Below are 13,005 nucleotides of genomic sequence, written 5' to 3' on the forward strand. Positions count from 1 at the left end.
TCTTGCATCCTGTATATGCAAGAACAAGAACTAGAGAAGAAATTTATAACAAGAGTAGCTCCACTTCTGTAGTTGGTGTATGACCCTGCCATTGTATGCCTTGCTTGCATGTGTGTAAAGGAAAGAGACTCTTGTAGAACAGAAATTTAAAAAGAAAATGTGCTCGTTTGTTTTATTGAGTGTTTTTCGGTGAGAATCTCATATGCAAAGGGGGTGGGGGGAGAGCAGCAGTGGAGATCACCAGGCAACTTTAGAGCCATTGCCTTAGGGGACAAAGAAATACAAATGTGAGACAAAAAAGGTCTTTGATAGTCCTTATATGTCGATACTTTAAAGAACTTAAAAGATTGCTTGCAATTGCAAATTGATGCCTATTCCCCTCCCCAGCTTTTCCTCCTTTTACAGAATGTATGCAAAAATATGCCTTTGCAATTTTAGCTAGGATTGAATTAGAAAACTGTTTCCTAGTTCCCAGTGTGTGTCTCATTTGGTTAATTCAGATAATTGCCTATAATATTGGCATTTTCAATTATGAGTTGTCTTTAAGAAAAATCAAGACCACAAAACTAATTTTTTACAATTATTACCTTTTTCAGGCAATAATAAACAGCACCATCACCCCCAACATGACATTTACTAAAACATCTCAGAAGTTTGGCCAGTGGGCAGACAGCAGGGCAAATACAGTCTATGGCTTGGGATTTTCATCTGAACATCACCTTTCAAAAGTAAGTATGACCAGTGGCAGCTATTCAGCTGGTGAAGCTACTTAAGTGTATTTTATTCCTGCTCACTATATCTTGACCCAGTACCCACTACTGTTGTTATTTAAAAATAATTTACGAAAAAATGTTCTGTGTAATGGAAATGTCCTTATAATGGAAAAACTTAAGACTAAGTGTGATATCCGCAAATTTTCTTTTAACTGATGGAGAAAGGGAGAGAGATTAAAGCATATTACACTTTGTGTTGTTAGTGCTTTCTAATTACAGATTTGTTAGGTTTTTCTTTTTTTAAAAATTGTTCCTCCATTACAGTTTTCATGATAGAATTTAAAGAAGTAAATGATTGGTGTTTCTTGTGTATTTAGATTGCCTTGGAAAAAACTGCTGGTAGTCTTCAGATGCATTTTTGTCTTTTAAGCTGCATTTACTTTCACTTCTCTACTATGTAGTGCATCAAATTACTGTTATTTCAAAGTTTGCAGCCTTGAAGTAAAGCTAGTGGGAAATATATTCAGTGTAAAAGAAAAATACGTTTTCCATCGGAATGCAAAAGTTGAAATGTTTGCTAAAGCCGTATGTACCATACATAAGTTTCTTTTCTAGTCTACTTCTGCAGGAAGGAAATAGACCTCATTCCAAGGAAAGCAGTAATCCCTGTTTCTCAAACTGATGGCATAGCTCCTCTGAGCATCCTTTCTATGTTACTTGTTTTTGCTACTGCCCTGGTGTATGAGTCCAGGAACCTGGACAAGTGTGATTTTTCCTCAGATGAGGAATTTCAGTTCAGTTTAAGAACTTGTGTTTATATTAAGCAGAAAATTTTCATATTTTAAATAGAGAAAAGATTTGGGCACCCAAGTGGAATAAGAGGAATACATAGTACATCTTTAAGTAAGGAATAATGGTGGCTAGGTATTTGAAGGAAGAGTAATTGTAACAGCTCTTTTGAGAAAGTACTTGTCACTATCCAAGGATAAGCATGGCCTGCCAAAGAAACATTAAAATGAGACCCAGTACAGCTACTTTATTTGGGCAAGTGTCAAACTTGTAAGATTTCTTTCTTTCATAATCAGTTGGTTTTCCTTTCCACAAAGCAGCACAAACACAGGAAATTCTGAATGATTCTGGTATTGCGCGTGCAGTTGCACACCTATCCTTTCGTCAGTGAACTTGGAAACCTCATCAGTTAATTTGGTGTGTATGTCCTAGAAGCACTTGCTTACCAACATGGTAATAACTTTTCTTAATGTTTCAATGGCTTTAGCACAAATGCTAATCTAGTTTACTTCTCTCATAGACTAGCTTGGTTTTTTTATTCACAGATGCTTCTTTGAAGGCTAAGCATCCTGCTGTAGTCATGCACACTCTGTTTGCCTGACTTTAAACACTAGGTTATCCTTGCCACTGAAAATATGTTGGTTTTTTTTAATCTTCTTTGTCCTCAACTCATCTCTTGCCCTCCCTCTGTCATCTGAATTACAGTTCTTTCAATCCCATTCTTTTCACTGCCCTCAAGCAGATGTCTAGGACTTTTAAATATGCCTTTGACATAAAGCTCTATATTGCTGTTGAAAAATTAGTCTGAAAGGCTACAGTAGACATTTTTTCATAATTTTTTTTTGCTGATCAGCTACTCAGATTTCTGTTTTCTGGAGAATAAGCAAATTTATTAAGAAAAATACAGTCACAGACCTTTTCTGAAGATTATGGTGAATCTATGTGCCCTTTTCAGCACACTGTTCCTGTCGTATTATATCTTAATTATTAAACTGATACTCATGTGAGTTGCAACTGCCAATTGTTGCTACTAAAATTCCTAAATATAAAACTTTTAGTGTTATTTAAAAAAATGATAAACATATTGATGGGGAAAGAAATTTTTTCTTTAGACTAGAAGCTGTTCAGCCACTGGAGCTGGTAGATATGTTTGGTTGGGAATCAGAAGAGCTGAATTAGATATGCCCTGTAACTTTAGAGAAATCATGTCTATATTCTCTTTGTTTTATCTCTCCTTCAGATTACTTACTCTTGCTTCTGTGCATCATAACCAGGTTTACCAGAGCACTCTGATACAGCTAGCGCTTTAGGATTTTAAATGTTTTAAGTTCCAGGGAGCAAAAGGCAGCCTGCAACCACATAGAAAAAGTTGGTCTAGTCTGTGACCGATTTCCGCAGTTTAATGATGCAAATAATCAGAGCAGATAAAGTAAACTGTTTATTCTCACATCATTGTCTGCATATATTATAGTACGTTTGACTTTTGTACTGTTTAGTTTTTGTTCACTTGCCCTTGTCCTTCTGAACTAATTGCTAGGGTAGAGTGCAACAATGGCAACCTCTTTTCTGAATTATTATTGTGACTAGGAATTAGTGGAGCAAGACTGTCTGATGGAAAAGTAATGTCACTCTAATGAACTTCACATACAAACAGCATAGAGGAAAATTAATTAAACATTTATTTCTCTTCTAGGCCTTAATATGTTAGACCACAAATTCACTTCAAGACTGCTCCATCAGATGTTGGTGATACTTGAAAGATAACTATGTTGGAGAATATTCACAGGACCATGATTTTTTAGCAGAGTCCCTCTTGCTGCTGCAGTTGGAGAAATAGAATGTCCCCTCACTTTCAGGAAAAACTGAGACTAATTTCTCATTCAAAATATGTCTATGCTTTTAATTGAATCCTGATGTATGAGAAGAAATACTCCTTTTAGGGTTTGCTGTCTTACCCTCTTGAGTTAGTTGACCTGATTCATTCCATAAAACTTAAGTGGGAAATGCCACCATGGATGCTGGAAGCAGCCTTTTGTAGTCTCCATGCACAATTTTTCATCTTTTCCTTAAAAACTTGATCTTCCAGAGAACTTCTCCTTCCATAGCATGAGACCTCATCTTTGTTATTCAGGAATTTTTTTCAAGAGATAGTTATCATCCGTCACCTGACTATCTCAAGGAATTCTAGGTAATTTGTGAAAATCTCCACTAAATTGGCCTTGGCTCACTCTTAGAATGCTGTCTGTTGATCTGTCTATTGTATTTTTTTTAACCATTTCTGTGGCTATGATACAGAAGATCATATTTACTGCCTTTGTGTTCAGCCATTTATTCCAAACCTCAGCATCATATTTGCCGTTTAACAATCCTCTAGTCTTAAAGCTGATTTAAGTAATAGGTTACCCATGAGATTTTGAGGTTTAGGCACAAGTCTTAAAAAAGTATCATCTGGTTCTGGTGATCTGTTGCCAATTTCATAATCTGAGACTTTTTTTTTTATGCTGGATTAAACTTTCAGGAAAAATAAACTTTCAAGTAATGTGAAATACAGGATACATGTGGAGAGAAATTAAATTTCCTCAAATACTAGTAGCCTGCTAGGAGAAGGTTTATAGACTGTAAGAATTTTTTAGGTCTTGCATAGTAAATGAAGTTCTGATTTAAAATAATTGGTGAGGTTGTGCCACGCAAAAGGTAGCCTTTGTACCATCTAAATACATTGAGTGCAAAACAATTTCTTTATATGCTGCTGCCAAAGAGATTTAGAAGCTCTGATATTTTTGCAGAATCATTTCACTCTTAAGCTGATCATAATAAGATAATGTTCTGTATAAAAGCAGTAGGACACAAAACCAAATGTGTGGCTAGTTTAGCAATTAGTGTAGTGGAAAGATGAGAACTGTGAAGGCATTTTTTTTTCCTAGCCAGAGAAACCAGGCCGTATTTGTAGTGGTTTGGTCCAAAATACTCATTACTGTTTATCTGCTGTGAGATAAGAATTAGGAGAAAGCAAAGCAGGCACAAAACTTGAAAGAATATAAAGAAGTTCATTAACAGACCTAAAAGAAGGGGAAAAAAAAAATTAAAATCATACCATACCTTCAGAACACTTCTCCTGCCCCCCACCTTCCTCCCTACTCCTACTGACAATGTAAAAGACAATCCTTGTGATGTTCAATCTGTTTACCACTTCCATAATAACCTTGTTTAGTTCATTTGGGAAGAGGAGTCTCTCTTGCTCATGCTATGGAGACCATCTCCACAAGAAATTCTCTCATGACTTCAAGTATCACAATGAGCCAGCCGCCCAAGTTGGTTCTCTGCTTGCATCATGTGAGAGTCCCTTCCCACGACTTGCAGGTCTTCCCACAACTGCTTTCAAGGGTCCAATCTTGAGCTACTGGGGTACCATTTTAAGGTTGAGCTGTTCAGGAACAAAAGTTCTCTTCACCCATCCCTGGGAGCATTTTCATCTCTAAGAACAGAGGCCCTCCCCCTGTCCCTGGGAGACAAGGGTCCTCCTCATCTTCATCTCTAGGACTATCTCTGTGAGCATCTCTAGGAACTGAGGTCTTCTCCTTCTGATTTGGAGCGAGAGTCCTCATCACTTCCATCTCTCCCTGTTCAAACTTCTCATCAAATTACAGCTGCTTCAGCATTTGCTTATTCCAGTACAGGTGCTTTTGCTCACAAGTACAGTTTGAACGCTCCACCCCCCATGCTTTCCTGAAATTACAACAATGATATTTCATAGTCTATCACCCCCATAGCTTTACAACAGATTTTCAGCTTTAAGCATCTCCTCTTTCTCCTCCCTCAGGTTTTCAGCTCTTCACAGCACTAAAAGGGTTAATCTCACCCAGGCCTTGCAGCTGGAATGTTGTTTATCGCTGTTGGTCACATGATCTTTGCTGGGCAGTGGGGCAGCTTCAGCTGAATCTTTGGCCGCACTGGAGGGAGGAGGGGCTGCTCTGTCTGCACATAGCAGGGCTGGGGGGGCCGCAGGTGGAACAGGGCCCATCGGCTCCAGGATGGCTGTGGCCCGGCCCAGCCCGAGCAGGGCCTGGCGTGGGCCCGCCAGGCCCCGTAAGGGCCCCGCAGCTACCTGTCCCAGCACTGGAAATGAGACAGACCTCCCCCTGGCTTTGTCCATTCTTAAATGTGGACCACAGAGGCGGTCAAAACTTTAAGTGGCTTAAAAAATTGTCCAAATTCAAGCTGGCCAGCTGATAGGTTCTGTCAGGTCATAGGGGATCTGTAAGCACCTCTTTGCAAGAGCATCACCTCCGGGACTATGCTTGCTAACCCATGACGCTATTCTTAACCAATTGATTTAATCTCTCAGATTTAAGGGGCATATATTTCTAAATTGCTGGTTTAGCTATTTTCTGGAAGTGGTACATGTAGCATAGAAATAAAGCCTCATATGGCAGTTCCATGTGCAATTTCTTGATTTAGTGTTCAGTATATGCAGTTCTAGTTCAATGAATTTGTTCTTTAACTTGATTGATGTCAATGACCGTTCTAGACATGAACACAGTATTTCCACTGTTACTTTTCTGATTAGCTATTGAAATTATAAATGCAGTTAAAATTTGGGAAGAAACCAGTATTCAAGGATTCAGTTTCAGTCATGAAAGAGCAAAGTACACTGAAAGCTCTCCAGGCTCATGGTGACCGCATTAGGCTTCAGAAGCAGATTGTTTGTTTTTTGAGGAGGGTAAAACCTGAATCTGAAAGAAAGTGTGCAAGGCAGTTTGTCCCTATTATTAGCCATCTCTGAGGTGAGTTTTTTAAAACTACCAGCAACAGATCATGCTTCATTGCATTGTCATTTTCCTGACATATAAAGAGTGTGTATTATGCCTGAAAGGTATGTCACTCTGTAAGTCATTTAAATGAGTGTCTAATAAGGAGAAAAATTTTTAAAAATTACTGACAGAATTTGACTTTGTGAAATGCAAAGTACAGAGTTCTGTTCTGCATGTAATGTATTATTTCACGCCTACTCTTACTCTCTTTTCTTTTTTTTATTCTTTAAACATATGTACCTTCAGTTTGCTGAAAAATTTCAGGAATTCAAAGAAGCTGCACGAATAGCAAAGGAAAAATCCCATGAAAAGATGGAGCTAACAAGTACACCCTCTCAAGTGAGTCTTACTGCCTGATTCAAGCATCATATTTCATATCTGTGCTACCTATTGTATTGTTTCTTACATACATATGTATTAAAAATTAACAGGGCATTTCTCACTTACTGTGAATCCTCTCGTTGGTCAGCAAGAAGTGTCAAGAAATCTTAAAAAGACGTTTAATATATACTGCAAAAGAGTCAAAGGGACTTGCTTTAAAATAAAATTGGGTGCTTTTTAAATTCCTTTTCCTTTATTTCAGCTTTCCCAAGAAAATGAGTAAACATGGTTATATAAGTGAACTATACTAAACACTTTTTGTACTTTTTCCTATTGTATCCACAGGACTTCTGGTGGTGCACTGTAAATAACTTTCATAGAACGATCAGTGCACCAAAAATAAAGGTTGAAACAGCAAACTATTTTTACTTATTTCCTACTGTGTAGTTTTCTCCTGTGAAATGTGTTGAAGGAAGATGATAGATTCACAAGCTGATTCTGGAGTTTTATTACAGTTAGCCGTGATGTACAGGAAGAGTTTATTAAAGGTATCTCAAAATATGAACTGGGTTAATCTAGGCCTAATCAGAGAATAAGTTACTATATTCACATTTACATTAGTCGTGTCTAAAATTAATTACAAATACCTTGAATTTGCTTTGAAAAAAGAAATACCTTGGGGCTTTTTTGCCCCATCTCTCTTGTATTCCCACTGCCCAAGGTTTTTGACACAGTTAGCTGTTTGTTTTGTTTTAAGCAGTAGTGAAGACAAAGGTAATTCCTTCTCTTGGAGAATGCAACAGCTTTAGAACTACCGCAGGGATTCCTGAACTGAGTAGACTTAATGTAGCTGTATCTTTTTTCTGAGAAGTCTTTTTTCATTGAATCAGTGTATCTCTTCAGTGCTTTGCACTGTAAGAGGCTCCTGCTCTTTGATGGAGTAAGGATGGCAGGCAGTTTGCAGCATGCTGTACAAATAGTTTTATTGCTACCAGAAGGCTACATCTGGTGTCCTACCAAGAGAAGTCAGTGGAAATCAGAACATACACAATGAATAAGCCTCATGTTGTTTTCCCAGTAGGCATTTTGCCCAAATGTTAGGCTGGCTTTAGCTGTTAATGGGAAACTGCTTGCTCCACTGAAATGGAAAAAAAATAAGGCAGGGGGTTTTATGAGTTTGACTGTCTCTAAATTTCTGATAAATTCCACAGAGACAATGGAAGTATGTATTTCAATATTATACACTTGTCAGTTATATACACTTGACTTTAGAAACAGTGAAGTGCTTCACCCAGGCCTCAAGTTACCTAATGTTATAGGCAAAAAAACTGCTGTGCTTCTCTTTTGACACGTTGATTAATATTTTGGACTCAGAAGTTAAATCTGACACTGTCAAATGGAGTGACTTATTACCTGGTTTGGACATAAATTTGAGCTATTCACTCAGAGACAAGATGCTTTTGTCTAGCAGCTCATCAGGGTTAAAGTTTTATCTTAAACTGTGTGAGCTATTAATATTGTTCATTTTCCTGCACAGAGTTCTTTTTACAGTTGGAACCTAACACTTTATACTGTAGGCAGTTACAGAAATGTTACTGAGTGATTCTGTAATGCCTGTTGAGGGCTGCAATTTCATTATGGCACACTTAAGAATAATTTCCTGTTCAGGCCTTACTTTTCTTCTCTTGGCTTTTCACTGTGTTGATAAGCTGGCATATTATTCTGACTAATACAGTTAGTGCAAGTGCTGACACATGAGCATAGTAGTCTTCACTTACTAGTTCCCTAGAGAGAAAGGAATCAAATCAAGAACTTCAGAGTTTAGAACAGATAAGAAGCGATGACATCATGGCAAGTTCCAGCACTTCTGTGGCACTGGGCTCATTCAGATGGGTTTATGACTGGGAGTAGGATGAGTGCTTGGTGCTAGGGAGGGAAGGTGGGACCATGAAGACCTTTGAAAGAGCACCTGCTCTCATTTTCATCATCTACCAAAAAGTGGCTGCAAGGCAAACAATTCAGTTGTTGTCTTTTTCAATCATTTTATAGCTCTCTTTTCCCTTTTGCATAGAGAGCCATTGCAGAGGGGGAGAGTAAAAGAGGAAGGAGATATTTTTAGTGGTCAGTCAAGGCGTTGCAGAAACCCGGCTTTTTTAATGGAGCTTTGACAGGAAGGACATTGGGAGGTATATGAACTCTGTAATGGTAACTCAGTTATCTAAAAGGATCAGTCCCTCTACAGTGTTGGACTTTCAGATATGTTTTGGCATTAAATTAATAATAAGTAGGAAAATACAGCCCATCAAAACTGGAAAATACACACATCGAACTTAAAGCTTAAATAGAATGTTTTATTTCTCTTGGTACAGCTTTAAAAAATGTCCTGATTATTTACCAGTTAATTCAAGTACTGGATATGGTACATTTTCCATCCTCTCTACTACACAATTCTAAAAGAGTAAAAGTACGTTTTTCTGCCTCCGTATGCCCTTACAGGTTGAATCTTTATGAGATATTTCTAAAACTAATGTAACAAAACACTGCACAAGACATTTGCTGTTCAGTATTGTTTGATGCAAGCCTGCAAATACAACTGGTACATGTGAGTTTCAATTTGGAATGCCCTGCAAAAACTTGGGAAACTGCAGAGAAATAGAGAGCAAGAAATAACAGCAAAAATATCTCAGAAATTGGATATGTATTTGTAGTTCAAATATTTAGCAGACTCAAGCCATGTTAAAACTTCAGAGCAGTTTTGCCTGAAGTCCACTGAAGTCAGGCTGCTTCTCTCAGGTGTTATGAACTTTTAGCAAAGTGTTGCTCCTATAAAGTGCCTCAATGGTCAGGAAGTAGAAGTTGTGTGGGCTTTTTGGATATTTTGTTTCATCTGATGAAACATGTTCTTCAGATTTTTTTCAGTGTGTGAAACACATAGTAGAAAGAAAACCATACATAGCCTAATTTGCAGTTACTTAATAGCAGGAGTTCCTTTTCCCCTCAGCAATGCTGCTGCTAATTTTAAACTCTTCATTCTCCCTTTATCTTTAATACTGCCTGTTCTCTGCCTGTCTACCAGCAGGCTCTAAGTTTCCAGAATATCAGGTAACAGATAAAATCACCATTTACCTTGCCTGTAAGGAGAACGGAACTTTTTCAGAGAAAGACAGTGGCCTGGACCACCAAATTAATAGAGAGATGCTGCTTTGTTATATATAAGTCCCTTTGAGTGTGTTGGGCTTTCTTGGGATGAACAGTAAAGCATTGTTTCTGAGTCAGAGAACTTGTAATTTAAACCCATCTGTATGAAGACGGATTCATACAATAGTACACATCTGGTACTATTTATCCATACTACTTATCCATATCTGGTATGTCTGGAGGCTTTGGTCTAGAAAGAAGCTGTCTATTTCGGGACTTCTAAGACCACCTATGCACATAGCTATACTATCTGGTATCCATTTAAGTGAGCTTTAGGTAATAAAAACTTGGAATCCTCTTACCATGTTTATATAAAACTAAAATACTGGCTCCCCTGCTCTGTCATTTCCTGTTTCCCAGATCCATCTTGTAATATAGGGAATTATTTTGCTCTTGTCATAAACTCATGGATCTTGCAGTGGCAAGCCACCCATGGTCTATTCTCAGTTACAAGCTTTCCTGTACACTTACACTTAGATCTGGAGTTCACTGAGCTGCAGGAAGCAATAGCCTGACAATTGTGTCCACCTACCCCCACCCTTTTTTTTATTAAAAGTAATCTTAATTAGGTTTGAGTACAGAAACAAATAGAGCAGTCTGTACAGTTTGCAGTTGCACCCCATCAGTCTTTGAGAGGTTTCACCTCAATCAGTTGGCATCTGAACCTCAGTTTTTTTTCTGAGCGTGGCTGTACTCTGATAGGTTTTTCAGATTAAGACTTCTTTTAGTTTCTGAAATTGTGGGGCGGATAATTTAGTCAAAATAGTCTTGTCCGTGATTCTGAGCCCCTCCCATGCAAACTATTAGGAGTAGCTATTGCCTGAAAAGTTTTATAATCACTTAATATTTAGTGCAAGAAATGGGTTGGTTTTGGCAAAATGACCTGGATTTATAATTTTTCATCTTTTTCTCTGTAGAAGTTCAAAATTTACTTAGAGCTTGTGAAAAAGTCGCTTTCTGGGATGTTATGTGAATTTCTATGAAGTAACAAATGTTTCATATGTGTTAGGGTAGCACTAGCCAGCAGACTTATGCCATTGCCAGCCAGTACAGAGAAGCACTATAAAGAATAGCTGTGCCAGGGAAGTGTATGGAATACTTACTGAGAAGACAGTATAATACTCAATAACTAAACATGCTGGACTTGTTTTTGTTTGTTCATGATTTTAGAACCAATGACAACTCCTTTTTTTTTCTGCTCCTTATTTAGTTATCACTAAAAGCTGGTTTGATCTCTGCTGTAATGTCTACATGTTTTACTTAAGGGACTCTTTTGTAAGTGCATGTGGGGTTTTTTTTAAGATGTTGACATTTAATATGTCTTTTGATGAGTACCCCACTATAATGTTTAAATACTAAATACCACAATGTCTTCCTCAACTTTGTAAAATCTGGATTGGATATGTGAAGTTATAATGGTATGAAATAAAAACTTCATTACAGAGTACAAAATGTTCCTAAAATACTTTTACTTCTCTAATTAATATAAAATGGGAACATATTATTTGTAAATACTTATGAAAAATCTTTTCTGTGTAAGTGGCTTTTTCCATTATATTTGGTGCTTTGTTCATAATCAGCTCTGTTAGGATTGTCTGCAAATAAATTACTTATCAGGCAGGTGTAGTTGTGATGATTAATGTGTACTTTTTGTGGAAGAGACACACACTAGGAACTGATGTTTCTTCTGTTCATGAATTTGCAGACCATGATCCTTTAGATATTACGTAGACTGGGATGTTTGTCTGCCTTAGTTTTTGTTACTTGAATTTCATGCCTATTAGAAGTCTGAAAAATAAGCCTAGATGGAACTTGCACATTTTTTTCCTTCTATTGAAATAATTTTTGTGCATTCAAACTTGAAACATTTGAATAAGTAGGCTCTGATTTTATGTATTTAAGTAATAGTGTAGGAATTTCATCTTAAAGGTACAAGCCATCCAAATTCTTTATAGTGTGGTATGTAATTTTTTAGAATGCATAAATAATGTTGTTTGAAAAGAAGAGAAAATAGAAGGAAAACTTTTAGATCCAGAAAGTCTTTCATTTATTGTCAATGGGAACTGTCTATCCTATTGGATGATGACAAGAATAACAGTAATAGTAGTAGTAGTAGTAAAAGACAAAACCATGCCATTTGTATAGAATAATTTATTTGCCTCTTTATTTTGTCAACTCTCTTCTCTTCCACACTTAAATGTACACACAAATGTACATGCTGGTGTGATGAAGGGTAATGAAAACCACAGCAACTCCCAGCCTTCTGCTGGGAGGCAACCAATAAGTTCTTTGGATGGCCAATTGCATAGTAATAGCTATGTGTACACCTGGGTATATCTGGAGTATTCTCCTTCCCAGATAATACCATGAGTAGCAAAAGCTAGGCCAGGCTAGCATGCCTATGAAAATTTTTGCCTGCACTTTGTTGAGCAAGTGTTCTTTGCAGATGGCTCATAGGTGAAACTGTGAACACACCCCCAATGGCCCTCGCACTGTTCGCTTTGGTTAATAAACAGTGCAAAAGCTAGATTTTGAAACAAATACCAGAACTGTTTGTTTCACTGCATTAGAAGGTAAAGTATGAGACAAGAATTCTGAGTGTTGAGAGTCACCCACCGTGTATCAGAATGAGGGTGGAATGTAATTCCAGGTAACAAGGTGGTCTGTACTAAGTGGAAGGTTGGATCTTGTAAAGAATTCATAGGTCACTTGTGTTTTGTACAAGATAATGTGAATCTTTTGGTAATGTACTTCTGTATGAACTACAAATGAAATGTGACCATGAGGGATGCTGGAAATCTGAACATCATATTAATGCTACCTAAAATTTGTGTATTGTTTAAGAACGAATGTTAGAGCTTTTATGCACATAGCCTTTCTGGGCAGGTCAGTTTGTAATTTTAATGTGTTGTTTGTTTCACTTAAGGAATCAGCTGGAGGGGATATTCAGTCTCCTTTAACTCCAGAAAGTATTAACGGGACAGATGACGAGCGAGCGATGCCAGAAGTGACGCAGAACTCAGAACCAAGGGCTGAACCAACCCAGAACGCATTGCCATTTACCCATAGGTACAGATTCCATTCCCACATCCTGATTAAGTGATACCTATCTCTTTCCTTGTTAAAGGGACTTTCTCCCATGTTGTTTGGGGAAACGAAGCAAACCCGCATCT

General features: G+C 37.6%; 1 protein-coding gene across 2 annotated transcripts in view; it reads left to right on the top strand.

Moving 5' to 3' along the window:
- Window positions 1–13,005, top strand: part of HOMER1 (homer scaffold protein 1) — a 97,838-nt gene that overhangs the window by 37,151 nt on the left and 47,682 nt on the right. For both annotated transcript variants that reach the window (XM_042028865.1, XM_042028864.1), the window contains exons 3-5: window positions 597–728; window positions 6,560–6,652; window positions 12,759–12,901. In XM_042028865.1, the coding sequence (XP_041884799.1) occupies window positions 597–728; window positions 6,560–6,652; window positions 12,759–12,901 (368 nt within the window). The remainder of the gene's footprint in view (window positions 1–596; window positions 729–6,559; window positions 6,653–12,758; window positions 12,902–13,005) is intronic.

Source organism: Corvus kubaryi, unplaced genomic scaffold (assembly GCF_017639235.1).
Source record: "Corvus kubaryi isolate FWS band 111438036 unplaced genomic scaffold, C.kubaryi_AGA036_p1.0 37308, whole genome shotgun sequence".
Taxonomy (NCBI): Eukaryota; Metazoa; Chordata; class Aves; order Passeriformes; family Corvidae; genus Corvus; species Corvus kubaryi.